The 19,351-nt window shown below is 35.6% G+C and overlaps 1 protein-coding gene across 2 annotated transcripts in view; it reads left to right on the top strand.

The window, feature by feature from the left end:
• Positions 1-15,440, top strand: part of TNKS2 (tankyrase 2) — a 65,184-nt gene extending 49,744 nt beyond the window's left edge. For both annotated transcript variants that reach the window (XM_054503538.2, XM_054503539.2), the window contains 7 exons: positions 1,377-1,497; positions 5,202-5,299; positions 5,778-5,852; positions 7,596-7,701; positions 9,633-9,819; positions 12,175-12,331; positions 13,110-15,440. In XM_054503538.2, coding sequence (XP_054359513.1) covers positions 1,377-1,497; positions 5,202-5,299; positions 5,778-5,852; positions 7,596-7,701; positions 9,633-9,819; positions 12,175-12,331; positions 13,110-13,172 — 807 coding nt within the window. In that variant the 3' untranslated portion in view covers positions 13,173-15,440. The remainder of the gene's footprint in view (positions 1-1,376; positions 1,498-5,201; positions 5,300-5,777; positions 5,853-7,595; positions 7,702-9,632; positions 9,820-12,174; positions 12,332-13,109) is intronic.
• Positions 15,441-19,351: the final 3,911 nt, after the last annotated feature.

A 19,351-nucleotide genomic window follows, 5' to 3' on the forward strand; every position in this document is an offset into this window, starting at 1 on the left:
AGCTTATTCAGTTCTTGAAGTAAGTTATCCTTGAGCATTGTCTATTCAGTTCTCTCTCAAGCCTGACACATTTCTAGCTGCTATGGGAAGGTATATGAATAGGCCAGCCATATCTGGGCTTTTCTAAGCAGTCTCAGTTTAAAGTACTCATCAGAATACATTTACTGATTTTTGTTGTTGTTGAGAAAATAATGTTACTGTAGATGTGCACTCTAAGGGACTTTCAGTGTAGTTATGGAATTAGAATAAGAACATATGGCCGGGTGCAGTGGCTCACACCTGTAATCCCAGCACTTTGGGAGGCCGAGGTGGGTGGATCATAAAGTCAGCAGTTCAAGACCAGCCTGGCCAAGATGGTGAAACCCCCGTCTCTACTAAAAATACAAAAAAATTAGCCAGGCATGGTGGCAGGCACCTATAATCCCACCTACTGAGGAGGCTGAGGCAAAGAATTGCTTGAACCCGGGAAGCAGAGGTTACAGTGAGCCAAGATTACACCACTGCACTCCAGCGTCAGCGACAGAGCGAGACTCTGTCTCAAAAAAAAAAAAAAAAAAAAATGAAAATTCAAGTTTTAGCATAGATTTTAGAAATTTGTAGAAGGGAGCCGGGCAGGTGGCTCATGCCTGTAATCCCAGCACTTTGGGAGGCTGAGGCGGGTGGATCACCTGAGGTCAGGAGTTCAAGACCAGCCTGGCCAATATAGTGAAACCCTATCCCTACTATAAAAATACAAAAAATTAGCTGGGCGTGTTGGCGGGCACCTGTAATCCCAGCTACTCAGGAGGCTGAGGCAGGAGAATCGCTTGAACCCGGGAGGCAGAGGTTGCAGTGAGCTGAGATTGCACTTTTGCACTCCAGCCTTGGCAACAAGAGTGAAACTCCGTCTCAAAAATAAAAAAACAGAAATTTGAAGAAGGAAAAGATTACTGTGAGCTAGGCTCATCAGGGAATGCTTCATGGAATGTGTGTAAGTAAAACGGGATTTTAAAGAATGGCTTCAATTTCATGAAGCCATAGTGTATTACTGTATTAAAGGTAAAAGGGTTACTTTGAACAGTGATGCAGAAGTACCACTTGGCATAGTCCAGACTCATTGAAAGACATTATATAAATAGGATTGGATGTAGAGTGATGGTAGAAAAGTATTATGGAAAAGATAAAATAGAATACCTGAATGTGGTTAATTTGAAAGTGCGTTTTTGTTTTGCATTTTAGTTGTGCTCAGGTTCTTATGCTAAATGGAAATAATATTTTTAGAAATGTTTAAAATAATCTGAAGTAAATGTGTGAATCTTACATATTATGAAAACACCAATATATGAATGTCCACCAAATAAGTAAGCATTCTAAGTAGTTTCCTCCTCTTTTGTAAGATCACTTTGGATGTATTAGTTGAGATGGGGCACAAGGAGCTGAAGGAGATTGGAATCAATGCTTACGGACATAGGCACAAACTAATTAAAGGAGTTGAGAGACTTATCTCCGGACAACAAGGTATTTTATTTTAATAATTGCTGTTGTCAGTTTAACGGTTTGCATAAAGGCAACCCTCAGTGTACTAAGTTATAATTTAAAAATATGTATGAGAGAATCTGTTTAATAGGAAGAATACTAATTTAGGATTCAGGAAACTGGGATTAAGTCTTAGCTGAGCTACTAACTTAAACTTACTGAGCTGCTGCTGTTAACGATGTGAACCTAAGTAAAATTTCCGGACCATTCAAAAATTTGGGAATTGTTTTAGTTCCTGAAAATAAGGAAGTTAGTTTGAGATTATTTTCTGAAGTTATTCTAGCTCTAAAATTGTATTATTTTAAAGGTCTGAAACTTAGGTATCTCATTTCTTATGGTAATATAATAGATAATAACTAAGTGTTCAGGCTAACTCTTAAAGTACTGTAGTAGATCTCTTACGTAGATAAAATTTTAAGCACTTGGGATGAAAATACTGGAAAGCAATAATGTGGCAACTGAGGAAATTGAATAAAACAAAGTTGAATAATATTTTTATTTCTCCTTAATGTTGGTGCTTAAGGAAAATGCAAATTGCATTTATTCAGCAGATGTTAACACTTTATACCAGGTCTGGGTATAAAAAGGTGAATTGTGGCCAAACACAGTGGCTCACGCCTGTAATTCCAGCACTTTGGGAGGCCGATGCAGGTGGATCACGAGGTCAGGAGATGGAGACCATCCTGACTAACACGGTGAAACCCCATCTCTACTAAAATACAAAAAATTAGCCGGGCGTGGTGGCAAGTGCCTGTAGTCTCAGCTATTCAGGAGGCTGAGGCAGGAGAATGGCGTGAACCCGGGAGGTGGAGCTTGCAGTGAGTGGAGATCACGCCACTGCACTCCAGCCTGGGCAACAGAGCGAGACTCTGTCTCAAAAATAAATAAATAAATAATATAAAAAAATAAAAAGGTTAATTGTTTTGGCCAGGCTCAGTGGCTCATGTCTGTAATCCCAGCACTTTGGGAGGCCGAGGCGGGCGGATCACGAAGTCAGGAGATCGAGACCATCCTAGCTAACACGGTGAAACCCCATCTGTACGAAAAATACAAAAAAAATTAGCTGGGCGTGGTGGTGGGCACCTGTAGTCCCAGCTACTCGGGAGGCTGAGGCAGGAGAATGGCGTGAACCCGGGAGGCGGAGCTTGCAGTGAGCTGAGATCACGCCACTGCACTCCAGCCTGGGCGACAGAGCGAGACTCCGTCTCAAAAAAAATAATAAAAAAATAAAAATAAAAAGGTGAATTGTTTTAAGTGTCAAAACCACATTTAACTTTATTGTTCAACTGAGGGAGTGATTTATCTTGCAGTCAAAAATATCCAATAATTGAACGTCCTGGCTGTACACCTGAGGTTAAAGAGAAACCTCCATCAGTAAAAATGAAGGTATTTTCAGGAAAGAATGTATGCTAGCCAGGATGGGGTCCACCTCTGAAGAAATAAGAGCACCTCTAAAAATGTAGATGATTCAAGCTAAGGAATACTTTGAACTGGTATTTTAGAATGAGCTCAATTAAAGGTAGATGTATTTTACTGCCTGATAGGGACTAGGATAAGGTATTTAAAGTGCAATGTGCTCTTGGCTGTTTCTAGTATAGAGGACAAATTTTTGTAAGATAAGGAGGAGGAAAAGTCCATGATTTCCTGAAATATTAGTATACAATATAATTAGCACTAAAAATGAGGAACTAGAACCCGCAGTTGTAGACCATCGTTGTAACTCTACTGGAATAATACTGATCTGGTATGATAACAATTATGTTGGAGTACCAGGATAACAAGAGTCTTTTAGGAAAGAGGCAGGGTAGAAAAGGAAAGCAGGCAGTATTTGTATATTAAACATATCATAGCTATTAGGACTGCACTGAAAAGCTGAAAGGCTCAATGACAGAAATGGATACATTGCCTCCAAATGGCAGAGGTACTTCCATGCCACCTCTGGTCCTGTAGTCACTCTGATACATCCAGCTCCACTTGGATAGGAACATTCATTCCTATATGAAGAAGAAATGTCACGAGACAAAATGCTGTGTCTGATCCAGCATATCAGGGTCACTTTCCTACATAAAGTTACCATCTTCTTTATGTTCATTCAAAGCCAAGATTCTTCTTTTTCCCCCAACCTGATATTAGTCAACCAACAGGGATTCTATACTTACACCTGATTTGCGAAGTGGAACTGGTAGCTGCCCATGATGATCTTCTAACAATCTATCATGCTGACTTAACAGCCTTACCTGTCAGTGCATCAAGTCAATAGATGACTAGTACCATAGTGATCTTTCAGTATTGATAAACATCATCTTGTATATGTTGCAGGTGCCTCAGTCAAGCATTTGTCACAGTCTTTATTCTGTAAAATACTCTCCATATGCTCTTCATAATCCTTAAAGATTATTGCAGTTCAGCCACTTCTGTGACTCTTTATTAGCATTGGCATGTTGGTAGTAGTCCTGTTCTTCAGACCATAGCTTTGAACCAGAATAGTGCTCTTCATCTCCAGAGACAAACTTCCATGCACTAAACCCAGCAGTAAAGGATTTGGCCCCTACATGGGAAAACAGCAGTGTTGGAGATATTGTTGTAGAGATTAAAGGAGAGAGTTGTGCTACAAATACACCAAAGGAATTAGAAAATTCTGTTTAAAATTCCACTTAAAAAGCTTTTATAAGAGTAAAGATACAAAAATAGATATGATTATCTTGATCATTGACATTTGGAAAACATCACAAATTCATTGCTGAGGTAAACGATCTATTATGGGACAGAATATACATTCAATAGGTGGTAAACTGTGGATTTCTCATTCTAGGGTGATTTAAAATTACCTGAGGCTATGCAGTTTCTGTCATAATTCTTCCTCATATTTAAAAGAAGAAAGATTAAATGTTGAAAGGACTGCGTAGTTAGTAAAGAAAGTAATTGAAGAAGAAAATGTGTTACAAACTCATTAAGAATAGGAGATAAGAGAAAGATTTTCTGAAATATTTCCACAAAACCTCTTATAGTCAGGTCAAAAAGTAATAGTCTAAATGCAATGTGGTATGTGTACTGGTTTTGATCGTAGAACAAAAAAAAAGGACATGAGTGGGGAAAACTAGTGAAAAAATGACATCTATAATTTAGTTAATAAGTTTTGACAAGTGTGCTATGGTTATATAAAATGGTAACATTAGGGGAAAGTGAGGGAAGGGTACATAGGAACTCTGTACTTTCAGCATTTCTAAATATCTAAATTATCACACTATGAAATGTTTTTAAAATTGATAGTAAGCGGCCGGGTGCAGTGGCTCACACCTGTAATCCCAGCACTTTGGGAGGCTAAGGTGGGCGGATCACCTGAGGTCGGGAGTTCGAGACCAGCCTGACCAACATGGAGAAACTCCGTCTCTACTAAAAATACAAAATTAGCCAGTCGTGGTAGCAAATGCCTGTAATCTCAGCTACTCGGGAGGCTAAGGCAGGAGAATCGCTTGAACCCAGGAGGTGGAGGTTGTGGTGAGCCAACATCACACCAGCCTAGCCTGGGCAACAAGAGTGAAACTCTGTCTCAAAAAAACAAACAAAAAAAAAGTTTAAAAAAAAAATTAGTAGTAAGCATCAGAAAAATTAGGTGGTTATTTTTGGTTTTGATGTTCGTTGTTTATTGGCAATTTATTTTTCTACCTTCAAATTTTGTTTCATAGGTCTTAACCCATACTTAACTTTGAACACCTCTGGTAGTGGAACAATTCTTATAGATCTGTCTCCTGATGATAAAGAGTTTCAGTCTGTGGAGGAAGAGGTATGTTCATATAACTTCTATAGTAGTTTCGCCTTATATATTTAGTTCACTTTGTATCCTCTTGTTTCTTTTTCTTCCTTTAGTTTGCATTATATAATTTTCACCTATAAATTCTGTTTTCAAGCTGATTATCTAATAACTGTCTCTAGAAAATATTACTCATGAATTTATAAGACTCTTATTCTTTGTTTTTGTGTTTGTTTTTGTTTTTGCTTTTGTTTTTGTTTTTTTTAGTAGAGATGGGGTTTCGCCATGTTGCCCAGGCTGGTCTCGAACTCCTGAGTTCAGGCAGTCCACCTGCCTCGGCCTCCCATAGTGGGACACCATGCCCAGCCCTCATATTCTTTAGAAAACAAAAATATTAAAACCTGTTTTGTATTCTCAAAAATAGAATCAGACGAGTCAAGAACCATGTTCCCCAAATCAGAAAATACACAAATGCTAATGCACATATAATTTCAAACCATTTTTCTGACAGATGCAAAGTACAGTTCGAGAGCACAGAGATGGAGGTCATGCAGGTGGAATCTTCAACAGATACAATATTCTCAAGGTAATAAATTAGTGAAAGTAAAGTTTTCTGAGACCATAGTTTTCAAAGCCTGAAGCCATAAGTAACTTTCATAAGAATCTAATCTGTCTAGCCTGGTAAGTCCTTGACTTGGCATCAGAGACTATTTTGGGAAAGAAGATACCTTGGAAGATTAATATTCTCCAAATCCCTGTGCTATTTTTAATAAAGGATAAATGTTCAATTCTTGTTGAACATATTCAAGTTTATGGGTTATGCTTTATCTTGGGGTAATGCTAAATACTATAGGTTCAATACTTTATATAAAGTACTGTTAAAGTACGCTATTGTAACAAAGCTAAATTTTTTTTGTGGCAGATACCATCTTTATAGTCATACAATGCCTTTTTTTTTATCCTGATTGACTACAGGTTTCTGAAAGTCCCCAAATATATTATCTTTTTATAAACTTTAATAGTACTCTCTTCATCTTTTCCAAAAAAATATATTTTAAAAATGTTTTGAGTCATTTAGTGACTGCTGTCTTACTGATTTCAGTTACTCATCTCAGGAACTTTTTCAACATTATGTTTTTCTTGAACTATAGTGATCAAAACTGCACACCATACTTGATGCATAATGAATTCGTATTAACTACATTGATGCAGTATTTTCCTAATAATTGTAAAAATAAGACAGAATTAAAATGTGACAAATGCCTTTCTAATACACAAATGCTAAACTCTGAACAGTATCAAATCTTTCAGCTGTATTGTATTACTGTTTCATAACATACTATGAGTATAATATGTAATCAGACAAATACATGCCTACTACAGGTACATTTCAGTGAAGTCCACTTTGTCTGCAAGCATTAACAAAATGTGTGGAGTTTTGTTAGGAGTGAGAGCAGGAGAGAGATTGTGTGTTTGATTTCTAAAGTAGTTGGATTTGAGAAAGATACAGTTTTCTTCCTCTAATAAAGGTATTTTCATGTGTTGTGTAATAAAAATTTTTTCAGTGATGAAATGGTTTTTTGTTGTTGTTGTTGTTGTTCCTTTTTAATGCATTAATGAGATCTATTTGTGACAGTTATGGTCCTTGATTACATCTGTGGCAATATTTTGCATTATTTGAGCCAAGACTAAAAAACCATCAGCTTCCAGGTGTGCTCTAGGAACCAGCAGGGGGCTGTAGCACCTTTAAACACAGCTAAGAAACAACACTAGTATTGTGAATTTTGTTCCTAGAAATACTCCTAATGAGACTGATATCCACCTTAAAATCTTTTGCAGACAAAAATTTTCTGAATTAGAAGGTCAAGGGAGTAATTGTGTGTGTGTTGAGGGGTGGGGGACACTATTTCAAATATTCTTAATTTAAAACAGATGAATATGGAACTCTGAGACAAATACATTGGGGGATAAAGGACACTCTTCTCTTTCTAGTACTTTATACAGAAAAAACTCGGCATGTCTGATTTGGAGGTGTTTTTGTAATAGTTTTAAGTTAATGAGAATGGAAGTGTTTTAATAAATTAACAGTATTCCTGACCTTCACATATGGCCTTTTTTTCTTTGAATTTTTTTAATCTCCAAAATGTAGCTATACTTCCAATTTTATGGTTGGGACAAAGTATTTTTAGTTGATTAAAATAACACATTTTATATTTCAGAGAAAAGTTTTGCCTACCTTCTAGCTAAATGTATGGCCCATGTTTGGTTTAGATGAAGAAGTCAGTAAGTAATTCCTAAAGATTTGATTTTTCTGGTTTATTTTTTATAGATTCAGAAGGTTTGTAACAAGAAACTATGGGAAAGATACACTCACCGGAGAAAAGAAGTTTCTGAAGAAAACCACAACCATGCCAATGAACGAATGCTATTTCATGGTAAGATTCCTCCCCACCGACTCTACCACTGTCTTCCACATTAGGATAGTTTTTTTGTTCAGATATGAAATAATAATAAGCCTGTGTATTCTTTATGTCATTATTTTAAGATAAACCTGGTATTTCTGTAACTTTCACATTTATATTTTCAACTTCTTTTGAATTTGTGTATTTTATAATAGATTGTTTTTAAATAAGATTACCACAATAAAAAATAGAAATGAGAGTGTTGACTATCTTTCTTTTTTTTCTTTAAATAGTGAATTTTGCTTATGGTCACTCTAAGAAATTTTGTGTTTTACTTTTAACTAGTTGATTGAATTAAAAATAAGACCTGGGAATCACCTCAGAAGAAGGTGTACATCCTATTCTGATTTTGATTCTAAGTATCAAACCTACACAATTTGAAAAGAGCCATTGTTATTGAACCTGTAGAGGTTTCTGATGACTGTAGAATTGAAACCATAGAATTGAATTGAAAGCACAATTACTTATTCTTCTTGGAATTTTCTACTTTTATTGTATTATAAGGTGGCAGGTGTTGATTAGTCTTTCAAATTTTAGCAAAGTTAAACATATTAATGTAGTATTTATGAGGCCTTCAAATACATTACCCATAGTAGTTCCAGTCTGTTTCTTCATTTGTCCTTGATTGCAGAAAAATTTTAGAGACCTGTAAAGTTCTCTAAAACACAGTAAATTTCATAATACCCTGGGAGAATGGCTGTAACAGAATGGATTCAGGTGCAGAATCTAAACATGTTGCACTCCTTATTCCAAAACCCTAAATAATTATCATGATAATTTCTTGACACAAAGCATATTTATTTATCTGTTAACGTGATGGTTATAATGTGTTTTTTCTAATTTGTAATATAAATAATTTTGGTTTTCCCAAGTTAATTCAAAAAATGATTCTATTCATCTGTATTTCTGTAAAGTAGAATTCAGTATATTTTCCTGTCTGTCTGTGGAAAGGGAACGTGATCTTGATAAATGAATTAGCTGTGGTTTTTTGACTTTTTCCATCCCCCACTCTACTCCACTCCCAAGGAAAGAGGAGAGAGAAGCCAATGTGCAGGGGGTGAGGGAAAGCACCACATTTGCAGATAGAATCTTGTATCGAAATTGATGAAAGGCAGAAGTGGAAGGATAGAAGAGAAGAGGTATAAGAAAGAGAGTAAGAATGTGAAAGTTGGGCCGGGTGCGGTGGCTCACCCCTGTAATCCCAACACTTTGGGAGGCCAAGGTGAGTGGATCACCTGAGGTCAGGAGTTTGAGACCAGCCTGATCAATATGTTGAAACCCTGTCTCTACTAAAAATACAAAAATTAGCCAGGCGTGGTGGTGTGCACGTATAGTCCCAGCTACTCAGGAGGCTGAGACAGGAGAATTGCTTGAACCCGGGAGGCAGAGGTTGCAGTGAGCCAAGATCATGCCACTTCACTCCAGCCTGGGCCACAGAGCGAGACTACATCTCAAAAAAATTTAAAAAAAAAGAATATGAAAGTCTACTTGGGCCACTTGATACCTTCAAAAAAGCACACAGGCATAGGCATCATTCTAAGACCTAATTGCATTTAGCTTTGCTATCTAAAGTGAATTATGAGCCTCTTGGTTTTAGATTTTTATGGATTTGCAGTCTGGCATTTGGTAACTCTTACATTGATATTTCAAGTAATCTGTTTTTCTAGTTCAATCTGTGTCTTTATTTTAGCACATGAACCAGCACTCTGTTAGAAACATTAGTTGATGTTAGCAGTTCTTTATTCTAAAATAGCTGGCTGACAGTTAACTTGTTACCCTTTTTCGTTTTGGCTTTATTATGGTGGGGCTGTATATTTAAGAATTCAATTTCTAAGAAACTAGTTTTTTACTTTTTATTCTAAGATAAATTTTAAATTATTGTTACCCATCTATATGTGTTTCAGGGTCTCCTTTTGTGAATGCAATTATCCACAAAGGCTTTGATGAAAGGCATGCGTACATAGGTGGTATGTTTGGAGCTGGCATTTATTTTGCTGAAAACTCTTCCAAAAGCAATCAATATGTATATGGAATTGGAGGAGGTACTGGGTGTCCAGTTCACAAAGACAGATCTTGTTACATTTGCCACAGGTAAGAGATCACTTGTTCTCATTTATTTTGGTGGTAGTCAGATAAGAACTAGTTACATTTTTGAGGGCAAAGCACCATGTTGGACAGCCTTAGGAATGCAAGCCAGGCATGTTTTAGATTGCTTTTGGCCCTCTCACCAATTATAATAATAGCTAATATTTATTAAATGATCCATATGGGCCAATTATAATTTAAGCACTTGACCTGTTTGACTAATTTAATCATTAGAATATCTGGTACCTTAAAGCGTACTGAGTAGAAAGTAACATTAGGCATGAAAGAGGCTTTATTGTAGCCCTTGAGTATTGTAGGACTCTGTGGACTCTTTAATTAAAATCTAGTATTCAAATGCTAAAATGGCATTATTTGTCAAGTCTAATTATTTGATGGCAGTGCCTGAGCCTCTCTTCCACTGTGATACGATCTTAATCCTCAATTTGCAATATTACTATAAGAACTTAAAATTAAAACATTGATCCTTTTTGAAAGGAAATAATAATCAAATAACTACTTTGCACTTGTTTTTTCCACTTTTAATTACCTGTTCTAACTCACTTGTTACAAATCATTTAAGTAACTTGTCCCTAACTTATAAAATCCTTATAGGCAAAAAATAATGCCATTTGAAAAATCCAATAAGATTAATTCCTGAGATTTATTCGACAGTTAGGGCACTGCTTATTGAATATACAGAGCAGTAGTTTATCAAGCATTAGCATGCATTAGAATCACCTAGATGGCTTGTTTAAATCACAGATTCTTAGGCTCCACCTTCTCAGTTGCTGATTTAGTAGATCTGGGGTGGGACTCTAGAATTTGAGTTTCTACCAGGTTCCCAGATGTGACGCTGTATTTCTGACCGCTGATCTAGAAAAACCCCTAGAACAGTACTTTGCACTTTGGCAGCACATTGGAATCACCCAGGGAATATTATAAAAAACTATTAATACCTGTGTCCCACCCTCACAGAATCTCTTTTAATTGGTCTGGGGCATGATCTGGATATTAGAATTTTTAAAAGCTTCCCAGTTGATTTCAAAGGGCTTCCGAGCTGAAGAATTGCAGTCATGGAGGGAAACAGGTTCTTTCTTTGTGTTTGTTTTGTTCTTACTGTTATCCCTCTAAATTTAGGCCTGCATAGGTAGTACACAGTAGGCCCTCCTATGTATGACGTCCTACTCACTTCTATTTTAGATCATAAATTGGAGTGCTTAGGAGGCGTGTAATTTCCTGTAAATTGAACACTGCTGTTTTTATTTGTCATATATGTTATGAAGGCTAAATAGTTCTGATTATTAGTAATAAGCAACATTCTAATACCTCCCTCTTCTTTGGAAGATAGAACCATCAACTGGTCTACCGAAATCTCCTGTTATCTTCTAAAAAGAAACAATGACGTTAATACTGAAAGGTTGTTTGAAACTAAGAAAGGCCAGTCACATGCCTGAGAGGAGTGAGAGGGTAATCTACTGAAACTGGTGGTGAGGGGAGACGGGGAGACCACCAGTTTACTTCCTATCTAAGGAAGTAACATTTCAGCTGAAGTCTGAAAATTGAGTGGGTATCAGCCAGTGGAAGAGTGGTAAAATAGATACCATTCCAATGGTGGAGAAAATTCTATGGATGGGGACCATTAATAAAGGAAGTTTGGCCTTTGTGAAGAAAAGAAAACTAATGTGCATGGGGCATAATGAACACAAAATAAGACTCAAGAAATTGGAGCCATTGTACAGAATTTGGATTTTCTCCCAAGTACAGTGACAGCCTCTAAAAGGTTTTAAGCAGAAAAGTGACTTGATCTCATTTTTGTTTGTTTTAATTACTTGGATGGGAAAGGTTTGGACAGGAATTAGAGAAGAAACAGGAAGACTGGTTTAGAAAGCCATTGTGTGATAGTCCAGGTGAATATTTCAGTGATTTGACTTAATAGTGACAGTAGAATTAAGAAAAGTAAATGGATTTCAAATATATTTTGAAGGTAAAATCAACTGGACTTAATTAAATATGTGTCCAACTTTGCAAGCCACTTAATGGAAGTCCACTAAACCTTCTTCTTCTCACTTGGCCAGTGACTTTTGTTTTTTGTTGAGATACAAACAAGGTGGTAGAGTCTGCATCTCTATAAGGTTATTACATTTTTCAGATTTTATAGTTAAAATAAGGACTAAATTGACAAATTATTTCATTAATAAGAGTAACAGAAGACATTCTTAAAAAGTTCTTTTAGGGGTGAAATGATAAAAACAATTATAAGTATTTATGTATAAATTTTTAAAACTTATGCCGTGTCCACACATTGTCATATTTATGTATCAAATTTGACTTCAGGGTGATCTTTTCCTTTTCATTTTATAGGCAGCTGCTCTTTTGCCGGGTAACCTTGGGAAAGTCTTTCCTGCAGTTCAGTGCAATGAAAATGGCACATTCTCCTCCAGGTCATCACTCAGTCACTGGTAGGCCCAGTGTAAATGGCCTAGCATTAGCTGAATATGTTATTTACAGAGGAGAACAGGTAATGTAGTTTTATTTGTTCATCTTCAAAAATGCTAGGGAGGCATACTTTAACTTTTTATTAATCTCTTGAATTGACAAGACATATTGCCTTAACTGGATTTTTAAAAAATTTTATTTGGAGATAATTTTAGATTTGGAAAGTTACAAAAATAATAAAGAGAATTGTCTTATAACCTTTACCTAGATTTCCTAAATGTTAATATTTTGTTCTCTTTTTTCTCTTACCATTCTCTCCTTCCTTCCTTGTGTGTGTACATATTTTTTTGTGAACTGTTTGAGAGTAAGTTGCAGGGCATGTCCCTTTACCATTAACTATTTCAATTGTAAATTTCCTAAAAACAAGAAGACTTTATTCAAATTTTGCCAATCGTTCCGGATTTTTCTTAGCTCTTATAAATAATTGAAATCTTGTATTTAACAGCCTGTCCATAGCAAAGAAGTATATAATTGTGTTGCTCTCAGTGAGAGCCAAAAGTAGTTCTAGAGCAGTGTTGTGAACTGGGGGTAGGTATCAGAATCACCTCAGTTGCTAAAATCAGACATCATTTTAGTCTTATCTGATACTTATGAACTTAGTATTCATCCTAGACTTGCTGATTGAAAATCTAAAGAACTGTAGTCAGGGTAAAGATGTTTTGAGAAAATGTCCCTAGATGATTCTGATCTACAACAGTAATTTAGAACCTCCTCCCTAAGATGAGGAATACTTACGGAAAGTCTGTTTATCTTTCAAGAAAATTTTTGTACCATTATTTGAATTTATCTTTCTCTTCCAGGCTTATCCTGAGTATTTAATTACTTACCAGATTATGAGGCCTGAAGGTATGGTCGATGGATAAATAGTTATTTTAAGAAACTAATTCCACTGAACCTAAAATCATCAAAGCAGCAGTGGCTTCTACGTTTTACTCCTTTGCTGAAAAAAAATCATCTTGCCCACAGGCCTGTGGCAAAAGGATAAAAATGTGAACGAAGTTTAACATTCTGACTTGATAAAGCTTTAATAATGTACAGTGTTTTCTAAATATTTCCTGTTTTTTCAGCACTTTAACAGATGCCATTCCAGGTTAAACTGGGTTGTCTGTACTAAATTATAAACAGAGTTAACTTGAACCTTTTATATGTTATGCATTGATTCTAACAAACTGTAATGCCCTCAACAGAACTCATTTTACTAATACAATACTGTGTTCTTTAAAACACAGAATTTACACTGAATACAATTTCATTTGTAAAACTGTAAATAAGAGCTTTTGTACTAGCCCAATATTTATTTACATTGCTTTGTAATATAAATCTGTTTTAGAACTGCAGCGGTTTACAAAATTTTTTCATATGTATTGTTCATCTGTACTTCATCTTACATCGTCATGATTGAGTGATCTTTACATTTGATTCCAGAGGCTATGTTCAGTTGTTAGTTGGGAAAGATTGAGTTATCAGATTTAATTTGCGGATAGGAGCCTTTATCTGTCATTAGAAATCTTTCTCACTTAAGAACTTATGAATATGCTGAAGATTTAATTTGTGATACCTTTGTATGTATGAGACACATTCCAAAGAGCTCTAACTATGATAGGTCCTGATTACTAAAGAAGCTTCTTTACTGGCCTCAATTTCTAGCTTTCATGTTGGAAAATTTTCTAAAGTCATTCTGTGAAAATTAGAGCAAAGTGCTCCTGTTTTTTTAGAGAAACTAAATCTTGCTGTTGAACAATTATTGTGTTCTTTTCATGGAACATAAGTAGGATGTTACATTTCCAGGGTGGGAAGGGTAATCCTAAATCATTTCCCAATCTGTTCTAATTACCTTAAATCTAAAGGGAAAAAAAAAAAAAATCACCAACAGGACTGGGTAGTTTTTTATCCTAAGTATATTTTTCCTGTTCTTTTTACTTGGTTTTATTGCTGTGTTTATAGCCAATCTATACATCATGGGTAAACTTAACCCAGAACTAAAAATGTAGTTGTCTCAGTCCCCTCCAGGCCTCCTGGATGGGCAAGTGCAGTGAAACAGGTGCTTCTTGCTCCTGGGTTTTCTCTCCACGATGTTATGCCCAATTGGAAATATGCTCTCAGTTTGTGCACCATATGGTGACCAGGCCTGTGTTCAGTTTGGCAGCTATAGAAGGAGATGCTGTCCCATAAAATGCCATTCCTATTTTCTAATATAAAACTCTTTTCCAGGAAGCATGCTTAAGCATCTTGTTACAGAGACATACATCATTATGGCTTGGCAATCTCTTTTATTTGTTGACTCTAGCTCCCTTCAAAGTCGACGAAAGATCTTTACTTACTTAATGAGGACATTCCCCATCGCTGTACCAGTTCACCTTTATTTTACGTTTTATTCAGTCTGTAAATTAACTGGCGCTTTGCAGTAACTTGTACATAAAGTGCTAGAAAATCATGTTCCTTGTCCTGAGTAAGAGTTAATCAGAGTAAATGCATTTCTGGAGTTGTTTCTGTGATGTAAATTATGATCATTATTTAAGAAGTCAAATCCTGATCTTGAAGTGCTTTTTATACAGCTCTCTAATAATTACAAATATCCTAAAGTCATTTCTTGGAACACAAGTGGAGTATGCCAAATTTTATATGAATTTTTCAGATTATCTAAGCTTCCAGGTTTTATAATTAGAAGATAATGAGAGAATTAATGGGATTTATATTTACATTCTCTCTCAACTATGTAGCCCATATTACTCACCCTATGAGTGAATCTGGAATTGCTCTTCATGTGAAATCATTGTGGTCTATGAGTTTACAACACTGCAAACTGTGTTATTTTATCTAATCCATTGCTTAATGAGTGTGTTTTTCCATGAATGAATATACCGTGGTTCATGTGTTAGCATGGCAGCATTTTCAGATAGCTTTTTGTTTGTTGGGAAGTTGGGGTTTTGGGGGTAGGGGGAGTATTAGTACATTGCATGAAATAGCTTACTTTATAATGATGGAATTGCTTTTTCTTTTGTCTTGTGATTTTTTTTTGAAGTGAAATTTAACTTTTTGTGCAAGTAGTACTATTATACCCATCTTCAGTGTCTTGTACTGTATCACATTCCATACCCTCATTTAATTCTTAATAAAACTGTTCACTTGTTTTTCTGGGTAGCATGGTAATTACTGGAATAGTATAAATGTGTTGAATGGTCTTTGAGAAAATGAATTAAGATTACAATAAACCACAATTACAGGAAAACAATGTAGTTCTGAGTCTAATAGTGATAAAGAATGCAGTTTGAAGTTTGAAATATTGAATATTGTAGCTGTACTTGCTCATTAAAATGAAAGTAACTGTGAGATGCTTTCAACATTTAGTCTATTCAACACAACTGGTAAACCTTAAAGCTCATTCCTGGGAAATTAATCTTCTTAACTTATTAAAAAGAATATATTTTTATTTCTCTGTCATATGAAAACATTCTTAATAAGTTTCCAAATCTCAAAGTTAGTGGTATTTATTGCTATTAAAAGAAAGTGTAATCGCATATGTATATTAGACTTCAGTATGTTAAGTTTCCTTGTGTGTGATCAATTCCCTGATTTCCATAATAAGAGAATGATGGTGCAAATAATTCTTAAGTCTTTTGGCTTTGAAATACATTTCAGCAGCTCTGTGTTCCTGCTTCATTTAGGGTAATATGGACGTATTTGCTGCTATTTCAAGTATGCATGCCAGTCTCAGGTGTTTATTGTGATCCAGTTGTTTGCAGGTTGATGAGGCAAGAAAGCGTGCAGATTTCCCAGAGCTCTTATAGTCAGTACTCCTGACTGCCTTTACCTGCTGTCCTGTTACAGGACTAGAGTGACAAAGGAAGCAAGTAGTGGTGGTACTCATTTTTCACCAGGAGAACTGTCAGACTTCTATAAAATTAAATTGTAATATGCCTTTCCGTGTCTCCTGTGTCTGCACACCTCCTACCCTCTTGTGCTGACTAGTTTAGACAGGCTGCGACCTAAAATACTTAATTACTGCTCTTCACATAAAGCCATTATTATTAGAAGTGTTGTCTCCACCTTGTCACCCACCCACAGCTGTCATTTCCATAACGCAAATATATACAGAGCCCCGCAAAGCAGTATGCCCATGTACTATAAAGCAGCGCTATACAAAGGTGTGATCTGCAGATGGGATTGGTCTGCAAACTGATATTGCTACCAGCCCATGGAGATATGAATACAAAAAGTAAGGGTAAACTTTTAAAAACTTTTATAGCAAGACATTGCTGTAATTTTTTTTTCTTATTTTTAATTGAAATATTGGCCTGCAATGGATTGGAAACTTAGAAAGAAACTGATCCTTCACAGATAATTTGAAAGGTTTCACATCTGCTTTGTATACCAGTAGACTTAGCACCTAGCATATCTGGCACATAGTGTTCCTCAGTAAATTTTTTGTTGGCTGAATAAATAGTGATTAAGTGATTGGGCTGTAAGGTCAGATGTATATGGATTGTAATTTTTATTCTACCCCTCACTATCTTTGTGATCTTGAACAAATTATGTACCTTTTAAGATTTTTATAACACTTTATAAGGTTGTTGAGAGTAATAAATGATTTTCTATCTGTGCTACTAAGCATTGTACTTGCCAATAACTGGTTATTATAATTACTATTTCCCTGAATACTCCAGAATTAATGGCTTGAGTTTTCCCACTTGTCACAGAAACATAGAGCATAGAATTTTAAAACTGCAAGATGTATTAGCCACTAATTCCTTTATTCTAATGAAATCTTAAGAAGCTCAAAATGTAAAGTATATAAATCCCTAACCCACAGGAATCTCAGTTTAAAAATTACTGATATGAGCACACAGACAGACATACCCATAATCCAGTCTGCATCATATTTGTCTAGAAAAAAGCCTCACTCAGATGAACTCATCAAAAATCCAAAACAGTGTATTGTAAGCACAAATCAGTAGAGACAATCTTGGAGGATTAGCCCCTCCCACAAACAAAGTAGTAAAGTAATATTGTTTAAAATGATTGGGTTGAGAGTGGGAATAAAAGAAATCATTAAAACCATTAAGATGATGCTGTGAAGAAGGCAAAGTCTTTGAAAAAGTAAGTCTTTAGAACTAAATATATATAATTAGAAATTAAAAACTCAAAACATTAAACTACAGACTGGGCGTATCTGAAGATAGAATTGGGGAACTAGAAGATATAGTGGAAAACACACAGATTGTAGCACAGAGAGAAGAGATGGGAAATATCAGAGGGCTAGGAGACAGAATAGAATGAGGAGATACAACATAAAGAATAGGGGAGGGAAAAGACTTGAAAAATACCCAAGAATTCATAGAGAATATGAATCTTTAAAGAAGCAGCAGCTTAAGAAACACCTAGGAGGATGAATAAAAGCAAGTCTGCTACTAGACATAGTGAAACTGCAGAGCATCAAAAGACAAGAAAAAAAAATCTTTAATAGAAAAGATAAAGGATTAATATACTGACAGCAGATCAGTGGCAGCAATAGAAGCCAGAAGACAAAATAACTTAGAAGTGCTGAGGAAACTACTGTTAGCCTAGAATTCTATACACAGATAAACTAGTACTTTAAAAAGAGGATGAAAAATGCATCCGCTCTTTTGCTGAGAGATCTAGTAGATTGTTCTTTAGCAAAGAAAGCAGTTGAATCCAAAAGAGGAGCAGGATGCAAGAAGCATAGTGCACAAAGAAATCGGCAAACATATCAGTAAAAGGGCTGAAATAATATGATAAGGAATAATATTCAAGACCAATGTGTATGATTTGCTACTATTTGTATACGTAGGAAAAAGTACAACATGCATTTGCTTGTTTATGAATAAAATTCCTTCAGGATACACATGAACTATTAGGAGGAAACCTCAGTGCCACTGGGATCAGATGTGAAAGAGACTAAACTGTATATCCTTTTATTCCTTTTGAATTTTATAACAGGACTATTTAAAGCACTATAATAAGCATTGTCTGCAATACACAAGTAATAGATTTGAGATTTTTAAAACAAGGTGGAATGAAAGTGCTAGTCGACAATAGTATGGGAAATAGAAGCTTTAAGATGCTGATGAAATTTAGACTTTAAGTCAAGTATGCATATTAAATTTTCAAAGATAATCACTAAAAGAGTAGAAATCGAAGTGTAAAGATGGGAGAAAGGTAATAAAAATGAACCAGTCGAATAAAAATAAGAATAGCAGGTGACTCGTGCACTTTTTTTCCCCAAAAATATGTCAAAGAATCAGGTGAACAGGAAATATCTGTAAAAGGTTAAGAGTATCCTGGACGCATCTGAAGAAGAAAAATAAAGCAGGAGAACCAGAGATGAAGAATAGTATTAATGCTGTCGTAACTGAGATAGTGTGATATTGATATAGGTGTAGAGTCTTTGACCAGTTGAACAGAGTTTATAAGGGCTTTTTATATACCAGAGTAGTAGTATAGATCCTGAGGAAAGGAGGAACTATTCAATAAATTGTAATGGGACAGCTGGTAATCCACATGGAAAAATACATATCTGGATATATACACAAAAATAAGTTTCACATAGATTTTATATAGGACTTATATGTGAATAGCAAAATATTTTAAAAGTTTAAAAGAAAATATAAGAAACTTTATGACTTTGAGATAACGAAGAACTTTTTTTTTTTTTTTTTTTTTTTGAGACCGTGTTTCGCTCTGTCGCCCAGGCTGGAGTGCAGTGACGCAATCTCGGCTCACTGCAAGCTCCACCTCCTGGGTTCACGCCATTCAAGGAAGATCTTTTTAAGTGACCATCAAACAACACTGACCCTAAAAGAAAAGGTTGGTAAATTTGACTGTATTAAGTTTAAAAGCATCTGTTTATCCAAAGGCCACTAAGAAGAAAGTAAAGAGACAAGTCATAAAGTGTGAGAAAATATTTGCAACACATAAGGGGCAAATAATTTATATTCAGGATATACTAAAAACTACAAGAAAAAAATGAAAAATGCGGGGGGGGGGGGCGCGTGTGAACAAGCGTTTCTCAAAATGGGAAACT

Source organism: Pongo pygmaeus, chromosome 8, assembly GCF_028885625.2.
Source record: "Pongo pygmaeus isolate AG05252 chromosome 8, NHGRI_mPonPyg2-v2.0_pri, whole genome shotgun sequence".
NCBI lineage: Eukaryota > Metazoa > Chordata > Mammalia > Primates > Hominidae > Pongo > Pongo pygmaeus.